The 21,314-nt window shown below is 40.5% G+C and overlaps 1 protein-coding gene across 1 annotated transcript in view; it reads right to left on the bottom strand.

Annotated features, from left to right (window-relative positions):
- Nucleotides 1-337: 337 nt before the first annotated feature.
- Nucleotides 338-21,314, bottom strand: part of KIF4A (kinesin family member 4A) — a 186,884-nt gene continuing 165,907 nt past the window's right edge. The window contains exons 23-31 of the mRNA XM_053580928.1: nucleotides 16,140-16,269; nucleotides 14,544-14,714; nucleotides 14,157-14,264; nucleotides 13,116-13,193; nucleotides 12,646-12,741; nucleotides 11,943-12,116; nucleotides 3,365-3,481; nucleotides 1,386-1,514; nucleotides 338-1,115 (exon numbers count right to left, since the gene is read on the bottom strand). Coding sequence (XP_053436903.1) covers nucleotides 912-1,115; nucleotides 1,386-1,514; nucleotides 3,365-3,481; nucleotides 11,943-12,116; nucleotides 12,646-12,741; nucleotides 13,116-13,193; nucleotides 14,157-14,264; nucleotides 14,544-14,714; nucleotides 16,140-16,269 — 1,207 coding nt within the window. The 3' untranslated portion in view covers nucleotides 338-911. The remainder of the gene's footprint in view (nucleotides 1,116-1,385; nucleotides 1,515-3,364; nucleotides 3,482-11,942; nucleotides 12,117-12,645; nucleotides 12,742-13,115; nucleotides 13,194-14,156; nucleotides 14,265-14,543; nucleotides 14,715-16,139; nucleotides 16,270-21,314) is intronic.

Below are 21,314 nucleotides of genomic sequence, written 5' to 3'. Positions count from 1 at the left end.
CTCAAGCTGTTTTTGTGAGGAGCAAATAAAATTGTGGCAGGAACATGGAGATGCTTAGTAAACTGATTTATTCCTCTCAAATCTGGAGACTAGGCAAGTTCTGCAGTGGAGCTCAGGCCACTGGCCTTGCTAAAATTATTCCAATTTCCTATGGTAGCAAAGCAACATAAAGACATAACATCATGCTCCATACTATCCTCTGGGAAAGAGGGTAGCTACAAGAAGGCAAGGGTGCTCACGTACTTGTAATGAATCTCCTTAATAACTTTCCCAGGGGCTGAGGAACGAAAACTGAAATTTTATTTATCCCTCTAGCACAGAAAGATCTTTCCAAGCAGTAGAAGGGCTAATGTTTATTTACTTACTTAACATTTAACAATAATTCATTTACTTCAGTAACATGGCAACAATTGAATGTACTATTAAAACACTTAAAATCCAGAGCGGGTTAGAGCAGGAAAGATCCCAACCCCATTCCTGAGCTGGGGTCAAAGAGCTGAGCGAGGCCCCCAATCTAGGCCAGCTTCCTCCATTAAGCAGAGACAACCTAGAGATAAAAAAGCCTTGGCCACATCCCTATCAGGAGGCAGCCTTAACTTCTCACAAATAGGAAAGAACTAGATTGTACTGGAGACTGGTTGCTGATGAGTCATTAGGAAGGTCAGTTGGTTGTCTCTTCAGTTGGTTGTCTCTTCAGTAGGTAGCTTAGCACACTTCTGGAGGAGAATAGTAATCTGGGGCTGGAGACTGAGGGCCAATATCCAACAAAGGTTACCTTCCTTTCCATAATATTCTGTTCTTTTTTCAACAGCAAGAAACCTGAAATCCAAAGAAGTCATTAAAAACCCCTCTGGCTGCAACTTGAAAGCATCTTCCAAGCCAACCTGGGGGTAGAGGTGATGAGTTCAACTTCAGTGGGCCTCTTCTTCAATAGGGGAGTAGCCAGAGAAGAAGCTGGTATTGCTGGCCAGAGTGCGTTTCTTTTTTTTCCCTGGAGCTTTATTTTCTTGGGATTCTGTTGTTATATGTTTCAACTCTGGGAGGTCAAAGGAGGAGGAAACTGGGGAACTCTTCTTTATCAGCACCTGTTTCACATCACACATCTCTTTCAGGATCTAGGGAGGACAGAGACAGTTATGAATGGACCTTGGAAAGGGGCATAAGCTCAGCCCAGATAAGCCACTGCAGATGCTTGACATACTCCCAGTAGTATGAGGTGTTCCCTATGATTACTCTATGAAAAAGAAAATACACTCCAGTGTGTGCCTGATTCCCAGTTCCCAGCAAGTGGATTATACCTTTACCCCACCTGCCTTTCTCCCACTGGTCTCTGTCATAGCTAATACAGAAAAAGATGCTAATATAGTTTCCCAATACCTGCCTACCTTGCTGTTGGGAGTGGTACAGACGGGCTTGAAGAAACTCAATCCTGGGGTTCCCTCTGTGGGATCCTCCAGTTTGAAGGAGCCTTCAGAATCAGAGCCTTGGGTCCACTCAACAGTGTCCAAGCTATCCTGAAAATCAAGTGGACAGGCATATTATAAATTTGGCTCCCAAGGTTATAAAATAAGTCTGCTCCTCTTCCATCAGTGAGGTAACAGCTCTGAGTGCCTGTTTAGTCAGTCAAAGTAATCCTTAGGGAGGCTCTGCTTAGGGAAGTGGCAGTGATTAATATGCTCTGTCCCTAAAGGAATGAGACAAAGCTTGGAGTTGCTTTCCATTGAAGTGGGGTTGAATAGCCTCAGACCACACCACTCTGCTAGGAGGCCCTTTCATGGAGCTCTTACATGACTCTAGAACCCAATTTGAAAAACCCTGGAAATAAAGAATCCATAAGGTCCCTGCTACCTGTACAATACCTAGACTTCTAGCTTTCTACTTTAGTTGATACCTACTGTCTTAGAAATCTTTTTTAATAGAAAACGTAGGGAAAAATTGTTCATAAGCAGATATTCAAGAAATGCACAAAGGGCTTAGTGCCCAAAGCACAGTGGTTACAGTGCCAGACACATACACTGAGGCTGGCGGGTTCGAACCCAGCCTGGGCCTGCTAAACAACAATGACAACTGTAACAAAAAAATAGTAAGGGGCGGCGCCTGTGCCTCAATGAGTAGGGTGGCAGGTTTGAACCTGGCCCTGGCCAAACTGCAACAAAAAAATAGCCAGGCGTTGTGTTGAGTGCCTGTAGTCCCAGCTACTCAGGAGGTTGAGGCAAGAAAATTGCTTAAGTCCCAAGAGCTGGAGGTTGCTGTCAGCTGTGACGCCATGGCAACTCTATTGAGGGTGACAAAGTGAAGACTCTATCTCTAAAAAAAAAAAAAATAATAAATAGCCGGACGTTGTGGCGGGCACCTGTAGTCCCACTACTCAGGAGGCTGAGGCAAGAGAATCGCTTAAGCCCAAGAGTTTGAGGTTGCTGTGAGCTGTGATGCCACAGCACTCCACCGAGGGTGACATAATGAGATTCTGTCTCAAAAAACAACAACAACAACAAAAATAAAACAGGGATTTGACCTACTTGGTACTGCTTTTCTAAGGGCACATTTTGTTTCTCTGACTGTGCTATTCCTGCGAGTAATTTTAGGACAGCTATGTTAACTTGGTTCACAACAGTGACTATTAGAAAGGCCTGATTCTTGTGGGTCTTTTCCTAGAGGTATGGAATAGCTGGTTACCATGGAGGTGGTCTAAGTAACTAATGTTTCAAGATGTCAGAAGGGCAGGGGGTAGTGGCTCACACCTGTAATCCTAGCATTCTGGGAGGCCAAGCTGGACGGACTACTTGAGCTCAGGAGTTTGAGACCAGGCTGAGACAGGGTCTCGTGAGCCCAGGAGTTTGAGGTTTTTGTGAACTACGATGCCACAGCACTCTACTCAGGGCAACAAACAGAAACACTCTGTTTCAAAAACAAACAAACAAAACCCACAAAAACAACGAGAAAAAAACCTCAAGATGTCAAAAATATTAACTTTCTTCTTAGAAGGTACCATCTCATCAAGTGGGTCTATAGTTGCAGTTTTGGACTAGTTTGATCCTGTATATCTATGTGCCTGTAAATGCCTATTTTCTTGTTCCTGTTCTATCTCAGAAATCATACAGAAACTTTACAGCCAAGCCTGGGGTTGAGGAGCTGTATAACTGGGAATCTCCTGGGAAAAGTTGTGGAGCTGTGGTTTCTGAGTGGGGAATATGGACAGCCTAGCAGTAGGGAAGAAGGATCAAAAAGTAAAATGTCTCTTTTTCTCGGTACAGAGTAGAAAGAGTTGTGGATACTCCAGGTTTCAGGATGGAAGGTAAGAAAAAAGGGTGGAAATTAGTTGGAGGTTTGAAGGGATGGTGAGAAGAAACAGCACTAATCCTACCTTGGCTTGCTGGCGATTCCGACATTTTGTTGGGTCACAGGTGCAGTCCATGCCACAGTCTGATTTTTGCTTCCTGCACCCACACTGCTTGTTCCCACACCAGCCCTTGCAGGAACACTGCAAAACAGGTATGTAGAAAGACTTATTTAAAAGGGTTAGAAGACTAGTTTAAAGTACCTTCCCTTAGGTTCAGTACCTGTAGCACAGTGGTTACGGCACCAGCCACATACACCAAGGCTGGCGGGTTCGAAACTGGCCTGGGCCAACTAAACAACAATGACAACTCCAACTAAACAACAATGACAACTACACCAAAAAAAAAAAAAAATAGCTGGGCATTGTGGTGAGCACCTGTAGTCCCAGCTACTTGGGAGGCTGAGGCAAGAGAATCGCTTAATCCCAAGAGTTTGAGGTTGCTGTGAGCTGTGACGCCACAGCACTCTACCGAGGGTGACATAGTAAGACTCTGTCTCAAAAAAAAAGGTATCTTCCCTTATAAGTTCCCTTGCAAGCCTTTCTAGAAAAAATGCAAAGTACTATCATCTTTACCAAGCTTCAATCTCCTCAGTCCTTTTTTTTTTTAGTGGAACAATGATCACCAAGAACCACCATAGGTTTACCATGGGACACATCTTGCCAGACAAATCCATTTCCTTTTCTGGATAGTATACTTGAAGGACAGATCAGAGGAATACCATAATAATGCAAGACAACTGACAAAGACTCTTATGACCATTCTACAGGCAAAGAGAAGAACTGTGAGCTGGATGTTAGTATATTTATGTATATTTAAGGACTGAGTATAGTTGCTCCTTATCTTTAGATCTACCTAACTATATGTTCATCCAACTCACATTTCTACATTTTTCCCATGGTTGGCCTGAGCTTTGTCCTTAGAACTTTATAACATTTTAATGAATCACTAATTATATAATATAAAATCATTTACATTTGATAGCACTCTACAGTTTTCACAGTACTTTCATATATATAAAATACAAAATCTCATTTGAATCTCACAACCAGTCTACAAAGTAGGCATTTTAACAATGACACAAAACTGAAAGGATTATTAAAACAACAGAATCATAATTCAAAAATATTTTGACAGGCTAGAGTTATGGGCTAAAAGTAGAAAGAAAAGATACAACGGGGCAAATGTAAGTTTGGTATTTAGGTTCCCCGCCCCCCGCCGAATAAGCCATACGAATACACTATGGGAGTGATCTAGCTTAAAAGTAGTTTATGCAAAAAGGGCCTAAGCATTTGAGGTGTGAGCAAGTTCCATGAGCCAATAGTGTTTAATAGCTGTCCAAACGAAAATGTGGCAGGGTAGAAATTTGGAGTTCAAAAAATGTGGGGAACAATTATTTCATTGCACTGGCTTAATTGGACCCCGTGTGAAATAATGCATCCCTTTTTAGGGCACCGTGATTTTTTTCATGCATATAAAACCATGACAATAATAATAAAACTCCATTCATATCACCCCCCTTAATAAGTAAAATGCACATAACTGAGGTATCATGTATACTCTTTCCTGATACCATTTCCCTCCCTCTTCCCCAAGGATAAACAATCTCCTGAAATAAGTACTTTTCATTCCTATGCGTGTCTTTTACCATATATGAGTTTTTGTAAAAAAAAAAAACATTTTAAAACTTTATATAAATGATACATGTATCCTCCTCAAAGAGGCCTCTCCCAAGTACTCTTCTTTTTTTTTTTTTTTTTTTTTTGTAGAGACAGAGTTTCACTTTATGGCCCTCGGTAGAGTGAGTGCCATGGCATCACACAGCTCACAGCAACCTCCAACTCCTGGGCTTAGGCGATTCTCTTGCCTCAGCCTCCCGAGTAGCTGGGACTACAGGCGCCCACCACAACACTCAGCTATTTTTTTGTTGCAGTTCGGCTGGGGCTGGGTTTGAACCCGCCACCCTCGGTATATGGGGCTGGTGCCTTACCAACTGAGCCACAGGCACCGCCCCCCAAGTACTCTTCTAAAGTGCTCTTTTCCTACCTCATTATTCTCTACGAGTTCACTATATACTCTTTTCTTTTTCTCTTATTACTATGTAAAATTATTTTGTTACTATGTATAAGTATAAATAAGTATAAATTACTTATTACTATGTAAAATTATTTTGTTTTTCTGGTTATTGTGTGTCTCCCTTTACAAGAATGTCAGTTTCTGCTTGTAATCCTAGGAAGGCCGAGGGAGGTGTATTGCCTGAACTCACAGGTTAGAGACCAGCTTGAGCCAGAGTAAGACCCTGTCTTTAAAAACAGCCAGGTATTGTGGCAGGGGCCTGTAGTCCCAGCTACTTGGGAAGCTAAGGCAAGAGAATTGCTTGAGCCCAAGAGTTTGAGGTTGCTGTGAGCTATGACGCCATGGCACTCTATCGAGGGTGACCAAGTGAGACTCTGTCCCAAAAAAAAAAAAGAATGTCAGTTTCATGAAGACAAGGGTCTTACCTGTCTTGTTTACTGTATTCTTGGCACCTAGAAATAGTGCCTGGCACACAGGTGCTCAGAAAAGATTTGCTGAATGAATAAATCTATTTACATATCAATGACTATTTTCTTAGTTTTAATATAAGCTTTCTATGCATATAATTACTAAGTCAAAGGAGAGGAACATTTTATTTTATTTATTTATTTATATATATACTTTTGAGACAGAGTCTCAGTATGTCACCCTCGGTAGAATACTGTAGCGTCACAGCTCACAGTAACCTCAAACTCTTGGGCTTAAGCAATTCTCTTGCCTCACCCTCCAAAGTACTGGGACTACAGGCACCTACCACAATGCCCGGCTATTTTTGGCTGCAGTTGTCATTGTTTACCAGGCCCAGGCCGGGTTCTAACCGGCCACGAACCTGCCACCTTCAGTGTATTTGGCCAGTGCCCTTACTCACTGAGCTAGGGGGTGCTGAGCCGGAGGAACATTTTAAAGGCTAGTGATACACATTTTCAAGTTGCCTTCCAGAAAAGTATGCCAATTTACATTTCTAATAGCAATAGACAGGAATGCTCATCTTAGTTACGCTTGGCAACACTAGACATTATAATAACAACAAAAAAACCTTTGCTGCCTTGATTAAGTCAGTGCAAAAGACAGTTCTATGACACATCCTAGGTGTATCTCAGCAGGATGACACTGATCCACTGATTTCTTTCTTTCTTTTTTTTTTTTTTTTGTAGAGACAGAGTCTCACTTTATGGCCCTCAGTAGAGTGCCATGGCTTCACACAGCTCACAGCAACCTCCAACTCCTGGGCTTAAGCGATTCTCTTGTCTCAGCCTCCCGAGTAGCTGGGACTACAGGTGCCCGCCACAACACCCGGCTATTTTTTGGTTGCAGTTTGGCCGGGACCGGGTTTGAACCCGCCACCCTCGGTATATGGGGCTGGCACCCTACCGACTGAGCCACAGGCGCCGCCCTGATCCACTGATTTCTATAGCCTGGTTATGATCCTTTGGCCATTTACAAATTTATCTAAATGCTTCAGATAATGCTCTGCTATCCCGTCCATGTTTCTTTATTTTATCCAAAGGGATACCATCATGACAGTAGCATTTTAAGGGCTGTGGTAAACAAGAATGCTTAGATTTTTATTTACATAACCAAGAGCCACTGGGATGATTTATAGAACAGCACATTTCAGCTAAACAAGGGACAACTTTATTATAACAATTAGTAGAATACAATGGGCTGCCCCATGAGACTGTAAGCTTCCCCAAAAAGAAGTCTTCAAGCAAACAGAAGCTAAATAAACACCTCGCAGTGTCATTATCATATTTTGCTGTGTATAATGTGCACTCACATTTTTGGTCCAAAAAATATTTTGGAATATTTGGAAAAACATATTTTGCTTTAATTTTTAATCAAATTTTTATTTGTTTATATTTAGGTATTTATATTATAAAGGAATTTTAGCATTTTTTCTGTTCTTTTTTTTTTTTTTTTTTTTTTTTAAAGAGACAGAGTCTCATTTTTTCGCCCTTGGTAGAGTGCTGTGGCATCATAGCTCTCAGCAACCTCCAGCTCTTGGACTTAGGCGATTCTCTTGCCTTAGCCTCCCAAATAGCTGGGACTATAGGCACCCACCACAATTCCCGGCTATTTTTTGTTACAGTTTGGCCAGGTCCAAGTTTGAACCCGCCACCCTCCGTATATGGGGCCGCCCAGAATTTTAGCATTTTTTTAACATATGATGGGACAAGAAATTTTATGTAACAAAAATTACAAAACACAACAACAGATTTAGATACAAGAAATTATGTACCAGTAAGAGTCCTACCCATGTATATTGCACATTCTTACTTTCCCCTCAAAAATTTGGGCAAAAAGGTATGCATTATATGTGACAAAATATAGTATATAACAGTCACTGCACACATGACAGATGTAGTTACACACCACCTGCCCAAAATGTAACTTCTTTTATTTTTTGAGACAGAGTCTCACTTCATTGCCTAGGCCAGAGTGCCATGGCTTCAGCCTACCTCATGGCAACCTCAAACTCCTGGGCTCAAGAGATGCTCCTGCCTCAGCCTCCTGAGTAGTTTGGGACTACAGATGCCTGCCACGATGCCTGGCTAATTTTCTATTTTTAGTGGAGATGGAGTCTCACTCTTGCTCAGGCTGGTTTTGAACTCCTGAGCTCAAGAAATCTTCCCATCTCAGCCTCCCATAGTGCGAGAATTACAGGCGTGAGCTACTGTGCCCAGCTCCCAAGCTATAACTTCATCCTATTCTCTCTCACACCAGGAAGCAGATCAGAATGTAATAAAGAGCACATGACTTTACCACAGATATAGCTGCAGATATATGAGGTCAGACCATTAAGTCTGTGAACTCATCCTAGAAAAAGTGCTATATACCTTATTGCTGAATATTACTATGGTCACCAGATGGCTAAGAGGAATATATCGAAGGTATAGTGATATTCAGTAATGAGGTATGCAGCACTTTTTGTAGATGAGCTTGTGAACTTAATTGACCTCCTATATGTATTTGTGTAGAAGGGGTTTATATCACAACTTCTGACAATGCACCAGCATGTCTCAGCATCATAGTTGAGAAGTAATATAGAGATTCTTTATAAAGAGTGCAAAGTAGAGCCAAAAGACCTCTGGGGTCCCCTTAAGGCAGTGGTTCCCAACTCTGGCTGCACATAAGAAATCTCTGGGGAGCTTCTCAAAAAGGCCAGGTCCTACCTCGACTAATTAAATTAAAACATCTGTGGGTGGGATCCCAGGCTCCTTGTTTAAAAGCTCTCTTGGGGATTCCAATGTGTGGTGAGGTTTTAGAACTACTGCTTTAGAGTCTATAACTCTCCTAGTACTGAGTACAGTGTTGCACTGTATCTCAGAAGGGTAAGATCTGGTCGAAATTTTAACATAAAGAGTAAGGTAGAAACAAGAATACCTGCTGCCTTGTTCTTTTTCGCCAAAGGTGCTAAATGAGAATATGTGTAAAATGCTTACAGTGATTTGATAATAATACTTGTATGATATTTTATCCTTCACAATGTGCTTTTGCATGTATTTTTTTAACTTATCAGATACTATATAATATCATATAAAGGTAGTATTAAGCCCATTTATAATTTTTTTCTTTTTTATTAACCGAAGTGCTAGCTAACCATTTATACAACTTTGACTGTTATTTTGACTCAGGATATTAGCTGTGGAAGGAACTTCATAAATTATTTATTCTAATCTAGTCCCTTTGTTGCATAGATAAGGAATTTGAACCCCAGGGAGATTAAATGACTTGCTCAAGATCACCCAATATACCAGTGGCAAACTCAAGGGTAGAACCCATATCTATCTGGCATCTAAGTTATTACTTTTTCTACCATAGCATATGACCTACCCTTCAGCATATCTTTAGTACATATAGGATATGTGGCTGAGTAAGGAAGCAATTAACTCTGGATAAGTAATCATTTTAGTGTTTGCTGTAGTTTCCTCTTTAGTAACCTAGTGATAATACTTGCCTTCAACTGAGTTCAAGCAATAATAAAGAAGGCATTCATGGGGGTAGCGCCTGTGGCTCAAAGGAGTAGGGCACTGGCCCCATATGCTGGAGGTGGCAGGTTCAAACCCAGCCCCGGCCAAAAACCAAAAAAAAAAAATATATAAAAAAATGAAATAAAACCTAAAAAAAAAAAAAAAATTAAAAAAAAAAAAGAAGGCATTCATGAAAGCATCAAGGTCTGTAGGTAATGTGTCTACAAGCAGTCAAAGCATCTATGTATTCTGAGGTTGCCAAAAGGGAGAAAGTGGATTTTAGGTCAATTTGCTTCCCTTAAAGTCTACTTATATTGTCAGTGATAGCAAATATTATTTACTTGCGATATTTGCTGTACTTCTATGCCCTTAAAGTTTAAAGGAACAGTGCTATAATACATTAAGTTTTCCTGGAGGACAAGTACACTTATTTGCTTCACATTTGGAAATTCCTTTTCAGACGTTTTAGGCTCTCTGCCATTTATTTCTGTCTGTACGTCTCAACTCTGCCTCCTGCTACTTAGCTGACCTTTTACTCTACATTCAGCTCATACTCCCCCTTTCTTTCTTTTTTCTTTTTTAGAGACAGAGTCTCACTTTGTCACCCTCGGTAGAGTGCTGTGCCGTCACAGCTCACAGAAACCTTCAGCTCTTGGGCTTAGGCGATTCTCTTGCCTCAGCCTCCCAAGTAGCTGGGACTACAGGAGCCTGCCACAACGCCCGGCTATTTGTTGTTGTTGTTCTTGCAGTTTGGGCCGGCCGGGTTCCAACCCGCCACCCTTGGTATATGGGGCCGGTGCCCTACACACTGAGCCATAGGTGCTGCCCTATACTCCCCATTTCAACCACAGTACAGCATCCATAAATGTTTGCTGGGCAAATGAAAAACAGACATGTTATGCCTTATTTTAAGTGTCCAAGCCCTCTGTTCCTTTACCATCTTTAAGTCTGTGTAATATGATATTCATTGTGCCAGAAATGTTCTCCCAGTTGGTTCCCAGACTTTATTTCTCTTTCCATCTTACAATGTAGCAAATGTCACCTCTTTCAATGGTATCTTCCTAAACTATACCTCCTTATTTTGGCTTGACAGTCACTCTTAAAACCCCCTCAGTCCTTGCCAGCCACAGTGGTCCATGCCTATAATCCTAGCACTTCGGGAAGCTGAGGTGGGAGGATCACTTGAGGCCAGGAGTTCAAGGCCAGCCTAAGGCAACATAGTAAGACCACATCTTTACAGGAAAAAACAAACAACCCCCCCCCCAAAACTAAACAGACAAAAAATTAGCTGGTTATGGCAGCACAGCCTATAGTCCCAGCTACTTCTGGGATTCCTGGAGTTTGAGCTATGATTGTGCCACTGCATTTTGGCCTAGGCAACAGAGTGAGACCTTGTCTCAAAACAAAACGTCCACTCAGTCCATCTCCCTGAGATGAATATGCTAAGGTTCTATGGTATGCTTCTATTTCTTTGCCTTGTTTTCCCATTAGATCATACACTCTCGGAGGCTAAGGATGAGTTCTTAGTTCAACTATGAGCACAATATATCAAATTGCTGATGACTATGACTGACCAAATGACTTACCACCATGACTGTATATACTTTATAACTTGCTTCACTCTGGTGTCGTGGCTTACAAGGCTTAGCTCCCCATATGGTGAACTATCAGCTAATCAAATAAAGTAACCTTCTAGAAAACCAGTTAAGGTAATGTGTGAACTAGTCTCTTTAAGTGGCATGTGCCTACAGGGCACAGTTGGAGTAGTAGTGGTGAAATGTAGTATCTGGGAAGTTAATGTTTCAAGGTAAAGCATTTAGGTTTGATAATTATGTAGGACTATCAATGTGTAAGTAAATAAAGCATGCCTAAGTCAGAATATTCCTAACTTGCTTCAACTTCATGTATTTGATCTTAATTATCAGCTTTTCCTGCAAATTCCCTTTGCCCCTCAGCCTAGTAGGCACAGAAGATAAAGTATCCATTTAGCTTCTGGTCTACAGTTTTTACTGACATGACCATGGTGTGGTGGAAACAAACTGGACTTGAAGTCAAAATATTTGGGTCAAGTCCTGAGTCCTGACTGTCATTTAGTTTTATGATCTTGGGCAAGGTTATTTCCCTCTTGTGGGTCAGAGGTCCATCTAAAAACGCAATAATACCTCACTGTATTTTTTGCAACAATTAAAGGAGATAACATATGAGAATGGTTTGTAAACTATAAAGTGCTATAAAAATATTAAGGACTGTAATGAACATTTTGGAAGCAGCTACAATGAAATGGTATGGAAAACTACCTATTACGACTGGTAAGAACCTAAAACATGAAGAGAGCTAACTTATACACTCAGATAACCTTCTATACTAGCCTGAGGGTCCACACAGAGCTGGCCCAACAAGCCACCGCTTAGTGGAGTTTTTGAATGGGACCTAAAGGGTCCTTAGAGTGCAATCCAAAGAGTATGAGGCTAGCACATTCCTAGATTCAGAAAGCTATCCCAGGGCAGTGAATACTAATGATTAGAATTTCTGACAGAGTTGAAGAGCTAGTTCCTACCCCTTGGATGTTCTTCCTGGACACCTTAAATTTTGTTGGCTTCCATTCCTCATCATCTCCATTATCACCATCACCATCTTCATGCTCATTCACAGAATGCTCTAAGCAATATTTTAGATCCTCGATATTCATGCTTTGCTCCATGAACTTTTCTTTAACACGAGAAGGTTTTGGCTAAAAAATAAAAATTGTTTGCAATAGTTATTTAATAAAAATTTAAAAATACAAATGAATAATATCTTCCCAGTAGCTACTGCTAGCCATACTCTCAGATCAGAGATTTCAGACTCCCTCAAATATATCCCACTTGGCTTTACTAATCAGAAGAAAATCTGCTTTAGCTTTTGGCTTCAGAGTCTTTGAAGGGACAGAAACTGGAGGCTGACCAATCTGAGGGAGGAAAGGGGGACTCAAGATATGATGAGATAAGTATCTTTAGATGGACAGCTGAACATTATTGTTCTTTTCTAATGTTCCTCCTCCTCAGTTGTGTTAGATAATGCCTGTGCATGGCCAAAAGTTAGTCTTCTGAGGAGAGATAATGTTTATTTCTCTTAGGATTGTAGTTTTATTTGGGATTTGAAAGAAAATTGAGATGCTAGAATTTGGGATTTTATCTCTCAATCTCTTATAAAAGGTGACTTTAGTATATTCACCCTAAACCTAAGCTATGCAAAGTTACCACAGGCACTGAGCATTTTACCTTAGGTGGGATATATTCAAAAGAAGAGTCTGGAGATATAAGGTTATCCTTAGGAAGATGTTTCTGTCTTCTGGCTACTTGGAGGAGGGTCAGTTTCTATTTGAAAAAAAAAAAAAGAGAGACAAAGTATGTAAGTGTAGGGCATATTCTGGGAGTGTTCATGGCTCAAATGTAGAGATTCTAGACCTTAGCTAGTTCAATTTTAAGCTATAGTAAAGTGAGGCAGGGTTACAGTAGGGTAGGTTGAAGGGCTCCCACTTTCCAACATCAATAATATTAGATTCAGAAAAGGGCAAATTTGAAAACTTGTGTTATAACACTTTGAAAAGAATTTGACTATATCACATGGAAACTCAATGTAGATGTGCAAAATAGAGCCAAGTCATTCTACTGAGAGTTGTTTGCAGGAGGTAGCCTCAGTAGCAAAAGGGCCTTCCAGAGCTTATCAAGTGAATGGGAAACTGTATTACCTGTCTAATGATTTCATTCTCTTGGAGAAGCTGCTGATTTTGTTCACACACTTCTCGCATCTTCTCAAGTTCTTCATCCTATTTCCAGAAAGTGCAGTGATATGTGGGGTTATTTTGGGCATTACATGTGGGTTACCAAACAACTCACACAGATGAAAACATACTGCTGCCAAGTTGCTGACAGCAGATGGTCTTTACACAGCAGGCATTGGCACCCAGAAAGATGTCTGATTCCAAGTTCCTAGGTGCCCTGAATGTCACTTCTATTCCAATGCTCCCCAGCTCCTCTGACCACACTTGTAGCTCTGCCCCAAAAGCCTTCTTTATTCTTTTCCATTCTCTAGCTTTATATCCCCTTTCACCTCAGGATGCCTATTAAGAAACCCACAGAAAGTTCTGTTTCCTTAAAGGCTATAGATGCTTTTGTTCACTCTTCTCAACATAGATTAGGCAGCTTATTTGCCACTGTAATAATCTTGATTAAACTTCTTGGCACTTAAGGCAACCAGATTGATGTATACAATCTTAACTAGTTTGGTTGTGTCTTAGATGGGAGGTGCCAAGGAAATCTTGGAGACTAGTGGGTCAGGAAAAAGATTCTAAATTGGACTAAGATAGTGCTCCAACATGCTACTAAAGGGTGTGGTGTTCCCAGTCTGTGGAAGAATTTTAGACCCCAGGCATTTCATAAACATGTCAGGTCTCAGCTCAGAAGAACAAGCTCAGATAGATTTGACTGCCCCTAGGATGCCAAGTAACTACTGGATGATTTCACTTCCTTAACTCTTCAGAGCTTAAGGTTGAGGCAAAGAATCAGGAGGCCTCAAAGTCTGGTGTGGAGTATTTACTGCTGTTTTGCTACCAAAAATGAGGTTATTCTTAAGTGTGGCTACACTCTGACCAAATAGTGCCAAAAAGCAATAGAAGCTACCATTATAAACTTTTTTTCAGTACTAAATTACCCTGTGCTACAAGTACAATGATACTCGATTCTCAGTCAGGCCTATGAAACCCATCTCTGGGGACTTCTAATTATCAAACCTGACACTTGAGTGTGTTCAACAGCTGCTGTTCCTTTTCGCTGACTGACTCCTCTAGCTGCTTCTCTGCCATTTGGCTTTGTTGCAGTTGACTGAGAAGGTACAGCACCTAGAGAAAGACACAACCCAACGGGCAGTATCAAAGAACAAGTGGAAAAGGAATTTTGACTTAGTTCAAGCAGTAACCCAGCTGACTCCTTTGTGATTTAGAAGTAAACCATTCTCTTTTGCTGTAGCTTTTCTTTTTCTGTTTTTTTTCTTATTTGCAGAATTTAGAAAAGACCACATGGCCTTTTGAAGGAACTTCATACCCAGACTACTTTTTAAAGCTAACAACAAAAGACAATGCTAGTTTCTCAGTAAAGCTTCTTGGATTGGTAGAGCTTACCTTCTCTTGGTGCTGTTGCTCCACTCTGACCAGCTCAGCTTGTAACTCTGTCTCAATCTCAGCAAAATGATTTCGTTCCTCAAACAGCATCTTCTGCATGTCAGCACAGCTAGCCTTGCTCTGTTTCAGGCTGCTTTCAAGCTCACTGACCTGTATTTTGGAAGAGACCAGCTGGAAAGAAAACAAGAAGATCAGTTTATTTGGAGAATGACCCCCCCCCCATTCATTAGGCAGGAAAATATTAGTTTTCTTGAAATGGTCTGAGAAAAGTTCCTCCATGTCCAAATTCATTCTTATTTTTTTATGTGATATGGATTCTATCATTGGATAGTAACAACACTACTATTCAATTTCCAGGTCAAGAGTCCTTATTTCTGCTGATATATATATCTTAGAGCTAGAAGCCACTACTAAGGTTATTTTATTTCTTACTCTATCTCAAAGCAAGAATAAATCTAACACAAATAATACCTGACAACTCCAAATTCTGACATTTAAGAAGTTCTTCCTTAATTTTGAAGGGAAATCCACCAGACACACCCTTATGGCCAATTATGTCCCATCTCAGAATGTCTGTATTCACATGTCAGAACTCCTAGACATATTACCTAAGAATGCAGATCTGGCTCTTCAGGCTATGTTGATAATATACTGGCCTAGTTTTACATTCACTACTAGCCCAGATGGTAAATATCGTAAATATCAGCATTCACTTAGTGGAACAAATCTGTTAACCCAACACAAAAATGTACAAAGGGTAACATTGCTCAAATTCATGGATTTGAAATTTGTATGCTTGTCTTGAGTGAAAATGTCTCAACTGCCAGAGGTGATCAACTTTCATTCCTTTTGTGACGATGTAAGATGACACTATTTTAAGGTCAGTGAAGATGGCATTTCCTTAAAAATGACTTTTTTTTTTTTTTTTTTTGAGACATGGTCTTGCTCTGTTGCCCAGGTTAGAGTACAGTGGCATCATCATAGCTCACTGCAAGTAATACTTCAAGCTCCTGGGCTCAAGTAATACTCCTGCCCCTCAGCCTTCTAAGTAGCTGGGACTACAGGTGCATGGCACCATACTTGGCTAATTTTTCTAATTTAGTTTTTGTAGAAATAGGGTATAGGTCTTTATTCAGGCTGATCTCAAACTTCCAGACTAAAGCAATCCTCCTCTCTTGGCCTCCCAAAGTGCTAGGATTACACATATAATAAGCCATTGAACCTGGCCTTAAAATGATTTTTATGTCAAAAGACACTTAGCTGTTCCCTTTTCTAGCATATATCTCAAAATTTTTGAATATATGTGTTTCAAAAAGTAGTACAATAGTTTGTGGTTAGCCAGTGACCCACTATGGTATTCCCGTCTTTTCCTAATAATAACAGCTAACATTTATTGAGTGCTTGCTATATGCTAGGTACAGTGGGTATCAACTTGAGAGTCATATTTTTGTAAGTGACTGGCCTGAACTTGCTTACACAAACCTTTACTCACTAAATTCTCTAACATTAGTGTTATTGCCACTTTTCCAAGGTTAATATCTTATTTCAACCTACACAGCCAGATGCCTAATTGCTGATAGGAAGAGTGAGGTTTACCTCTCCAATTAAATATTTCAGGGCACACTTGGCTTCTAGAATGGTAGCAATATTCTCCCACCGTTGTTTTGTTCTGTCTTCACTTTCTGCATCTAGCAGTTTCTGCTGTAGGTCAGCAATCTGAGCACTCCTTCAGGAGAAGAAACAATGAGTCTTATTGTGAGTAGCATGAAAATCAAGAAGGGAAAAGAGTTCTAAGGAGAAACTTCAAATCATTTTATAGATGGAGCTATTAGTTAAATATCATTATAGTTGAATTGTCCAGTTAGGATTTTTATTTTTTTTTATTTTTTAGTATTTTTTCCATTTTTTTTTTTTTTTTTTTGTAGAGACAGAGTCTCACATTACTGCCCTTGGTAGAGTGCCGTGGCATCACATGGCTCACAGCAACCTCCAGCTCTTGGGCTTATGTGATTCTCTCGCCTCAGCCTCCCGAGCAGCTGGGACTACAGGCGCCCGCCACAACACCCGGCTATTTTTTTTGTTGCAGTTCTGCCGGGGCTGGGTTTGAACCCGCCTCCCTCGGTATATGGGGCCGGCGCCCTACTCACTGAGCCACAGGCACCGCCCTCCAGTTAGGATTTTATGTGGTATCTCAAATCCTGTTACAAAGGGGCTCCAAGAAGCCATCCATCCAGTTTTATTTTATTAAAAACTGTTGAAATAAATGAGTCATATAATGGGACTTGGAAAGATTTATTATAGTAAGGCTTTAGTTGTAGGGCTGGGGTATCCAATCATTATTTTTTCTCTGCTGTGTATCAGAAAAATAAGAGTTGTCTTGGGCCAAACATTAAATACACAAATACTAATGAAAGCTGATTAGCAAAAAAGGTCTGTGCATACTTTTTGTGATATCTAACACCACAGATAAGTTAAAAAAAAATTCTCACAAAATCAGCATGTGGCCCACAGGCCACAGGCTGGATACCCCTATACGATGTAGGGGATTGACTACAATGTAATTTTGTCTTAAGGCCATAGGCTCAGACTATGATATGGTAGCCCACCAACACAAGGATAAGAGTCAGAGACCTGAAGGAAAAATCTCAAAAGAACAAACAGGTAAATGCTCTTTGCTAGAATCAAATACCAAATTGACCCCTATGGCTGGTGTTGTGAGAGGTTATCTTGAAGTGCTTGCCATAGGACCAATAAAGTTTCTAAGAAAACTAGATATCCACATGAGGCAAGATTGTCTTCATTTACATCAACTAGAACAACACATCACAAAAGATTAAATGCAGGGAGAGAGATGAGAATCCAACTGTCTTCAACTAAGCCAGACATGGTTGACCATGGTTGTAGCTTCCTGATCTAGTATGGCCTTTCTGATCTAGTACAGCCTAGTACACCAAGGTCTGCATAATATTTCCATTTTGTCAATAGCTTTCATCTCAAATTTGTTCTGTGTCTAATGAGAGGGAACATACCAGCATGTGCTTAATATGCAGTGCTATGTTAGATACTATAAGGAAGACAGGTATAAAATTTAATCTAAGACTGCAGTTCTCAAATTTTGAGTAGCTCAGGACCGTTTTACATTCTTTAAAATTATTGAGCATTTCTTCTTTTCTTTTTTTTTTTTTTGTAGAGACAGAGTCTCACTGTACCGCCCTCGAGTAGAGTGCCGTGGCGTCACAAGGCTCACAGCAACCTCTAACTCTTGGGCTTACGCAATTCTCTTGCCTCAGCCTCCCAAGCAGCTGGGACTACAGGCGCCCGCCACGACGCCCGGCTATTTTTTGTTGGAGTTTGGCCGGGGCTGGGCCTGAACCCACCACCCTCGGCATATGGGGCCGGCGCCCTACTCACTGAGCCACAGGCGCCGCCCGCATTTCTTCTTTTTTTGAGACAGAGTCTCACTATGTCACCCTCGGTAGAGTGCCATGGTGTCACAGCTCACAGCAACCTCAAACGCTTGGGTTTAAGCGATTCTCCCAAGTAGCTGGGACTACAGGTGCCCACCACAATGCCTGGCTATTTTTTTGTTGCAGTTGTCATTGTTGTTTAGCTAGCCCAGGCCGGGTTCAAACCTGCCATCCTTGGTGCATGTGGCTGGCGCTATAACCACTGTACGACAGGCCCGAAGACAAATTACTGAGCATTTCTAAGAAATTCTGTTCACATGTGTTTTACCTATAGATATTTATAGTATTAGAAAATGAAACTGAGGGTGGCACCTGTGGCTCAGTGAGTAGGGTGCTGGCCCCATATATTGAGGGTGGTGGGTTCAAATCCAGACCCAGGCCAAACTGCAACTAAAAATAGCTGAGCGTTGTGGCGGGTACCTGTAGTCCCAGTTACTCGGGAGGCTGAGGCAAGAGAATCACCTAAACCCAAGAGCTGGAGGTTGCTGTGAGCTGTGATGCCACAGCATTCTTTGTAAAAAATAACGTTTTCTGGCTCAGCGCCTATGGCTCAATGGCTAGGGCACGGGTTCAAACCCAGCCTAGACCTGCCAAACAACAATGACAACTACAACAACAACAAAAAAATAGCCGGGTGTTGTAGCTGGCGCCTGTAGTCCCAGTTACTTGGGAGGCTGAAGCAAGAAAATTGCTTAAGCCCAAGAGTTTGAGGTTGCTGTGAGCTATGACGCCACATCACTCTACCCAGGGTGACATAGTGTGACTCTGTCTGAAAAAAATAAAAAAATAAAAAATAATAACATTTTCTAAGATAAAAAATAATTTACTGAGATGGGTAGGATTATTTTACATTTTACAAAATCTCTGCAATATCTGGCTTAGTTGATGACAACTGGATTCTCACCTCTCTTGGCATTTAATCTTTTGTGATATGTTGTTCTAATTGATGTAGATGAAGACAATCTGGCTTTGTGTGGATATGTAGATGGATGGAAAAGAGAAGAGTATTTTAATAGTAGTTTCAGATAATTGTGCACAGTCTTTGTTGAGACTACACCAAAACTCAACAAGTGGTAGTTCCTTAAAATTTAGCTGCAATGTGGAATCTGAAACCATTATTAATAAACTTTTTTTTTACTCTCTTACATTAAAATTCATTGGTCTATCTGGCAATCTGAATGGATCTTTTATCTATACATGATTCTGTAACATTTTTAGGACAATATTAGTCTACTGAGTCATTCAGCTCCTCTAAATGTTAACACATTTTGTTATATAATATATAAAAAAAATCACACTTGTTGACATCACTACTGAACTTACCACAAAAATTATGAAAAATTTTAAAGCTCACGGTGGCAAATACCAAGATTTCCAAAATTTAAAATTTTGCTTGAAAGCTCAAATTTTATCTTTGGTAACAAATAATATCAGTTGTTTTCCTTAAAGCAACAACCTCATTATGTTAATTTTTTTCTTAGCATTAATCTAGTTCAAAATTAACTCCATTCATTTTTGAGAAAATGTCTGCCAAAGCAAACAAGTCTGCATAACCATGGTTTGTCAGTTGTTCATTCAAGTAAAAATGTTCATGGAAAAAGGGGCCTGTTGAGCTCACATCTCAATAACATAGTGCTTTTCTTTTTTTATTTTATTTATTTATTTATTTATTTATATTGTTAAATCATAGCTGTGTACATTAGTGCAATCACCTGTATCCATTCTAGGATGCACCATAGATGTGGCCCCACCCATTGCCCTCCCTCCACCAAAACCTCCCCCCTCCCTTCCCCTTCCTTGGCCCTTTCCCCATAGTCTTGTGCTATAGTTGGGTTATAGTCCTCATGTGAAAGCTATAATTTAGCTTCATAGTAGGGCTGAGTACATTGGATACTTTTTCTTCCATTCCTGAGATACTTTGCTAAGAAGAATATGTTCTAGCTCCATCCACGTAAACATGAAAGAGGTAAAGTCTCCATCTTTCTTTAAGGCTGCATAGTATTCCACGGTATACATGTACCACAATTTGCTAGTCCATTCGTGGGTCGATGGGCACTTGGGCTTCTTCCATGACTTAGCAATTATGAATTGGGCTGCAATAAACATTCTGGTACAGATGTCTTTGTTATATTGTCTTTGTGACTTTTGGTCTTCTGGGCATAAACCTAGTAAAGGAATTATAGGATCGAATGGCAGGTCTATTTTTAGGTCTCTAAGTATTCTCCAAACATCCTTCCAGAAGGAACGTATTAGTGGGCATTCCCACCAGCAGTGTAGAAGTGTGCCTTTTCCTCAACATCCATGCCAACATTTCTGGTTTTGTGATTTTGTTATGTGGGCTACTCTTACTGGGGTTAGGTGATATCTCAGACTAGTTTTGATTTGCATTTCTCTGATGATTAAGGATGATGAGCTTTTTTTCATGTGTTTGTAGATCTTGCGTCGGTCTTCTTTAGAGAAGTTTCTCTTCAAGCACCTTGCCCACCCTGAGATGGGGTCACGTGTTCTTTTCTTGTTAATACGTTTGAGTTCTCTGTGGATTCTGGTTATTAGACCTTTATCGGAGGTATAACCTGCAAATATTTTCTCCCATTCTGAGGGCTGTCTGCTTGCTTTACTCACTATGTTCTTGGCTATGCAGAAGCTTTTTAGTTTGATCAGGTCCCAGTAGTGTATTTTTGATACTGCTTCAATTGCCTGGGGAGTCCTCCTCATAAAATATTCACTCAGGCCGATTCCTTCAAGAGTTTTCCCTGCACTTTCTTCAAGTATTTTTATAGTTTCATGTCTTAAGTTTAGACCTTTTATCCAGTGAGAGTCTATCTTAGTTAATGGTGAAAGGTGTTTCAATCTTCTACAGGTTGCCAGCCAGTTTACCCAGCACCATTTGTTAAATAGGGAATCTTTTCCCCGCTGAATGTTTTTAACTGGCTTGTCAAAAATCAAATAACGGTAAGTAGCTTGATCCATCTCTTGGTTCTCTATTCTGTTCCAGACATCTACTTCTCTATTTTTCTGCCAGTACCATGCTGTTTTGATCACTATGGATTTACAGTACAGCCTCAGGTCTGGTAGCGTGATTCCTCCTGCTTTGTTTTCATTGCTCAGTAATGTTTTGGCTATTTGAGGTTTTTTCTGATTCCATATAAAACAAAGTATTATTTTTTCAAGATCTTTAAAGTATGGCAATGGAGCTTTAATAGGAATTGCATTAAAGTTATATATTGCTTTGGGCAGTATGCACATTTTAACAATGTTGATTCTTCCCAGCCATGAGCATGGTATGTTTTTCCATCTGTTAACA

The sequence above is a fragment of the Nycticebus coucang genome, chromosome X, assembly GCF_027406575.1.
Source record: "Nycticebus coucang isolate mNycCou1 chromosome X, mNycCou1.pri, whole genome shotgun sequence".
Lineage (NCBI taxonomy): Eukaryota > Metazoa > Chordata > Mammalia > Primates > Lorisidae > Nycticebus > Nycticebus coucang.
Note: the sequence above shows the minus strand (reverse complement) of the source record. Positions and strands in the feature narration are given on the sequence as shown.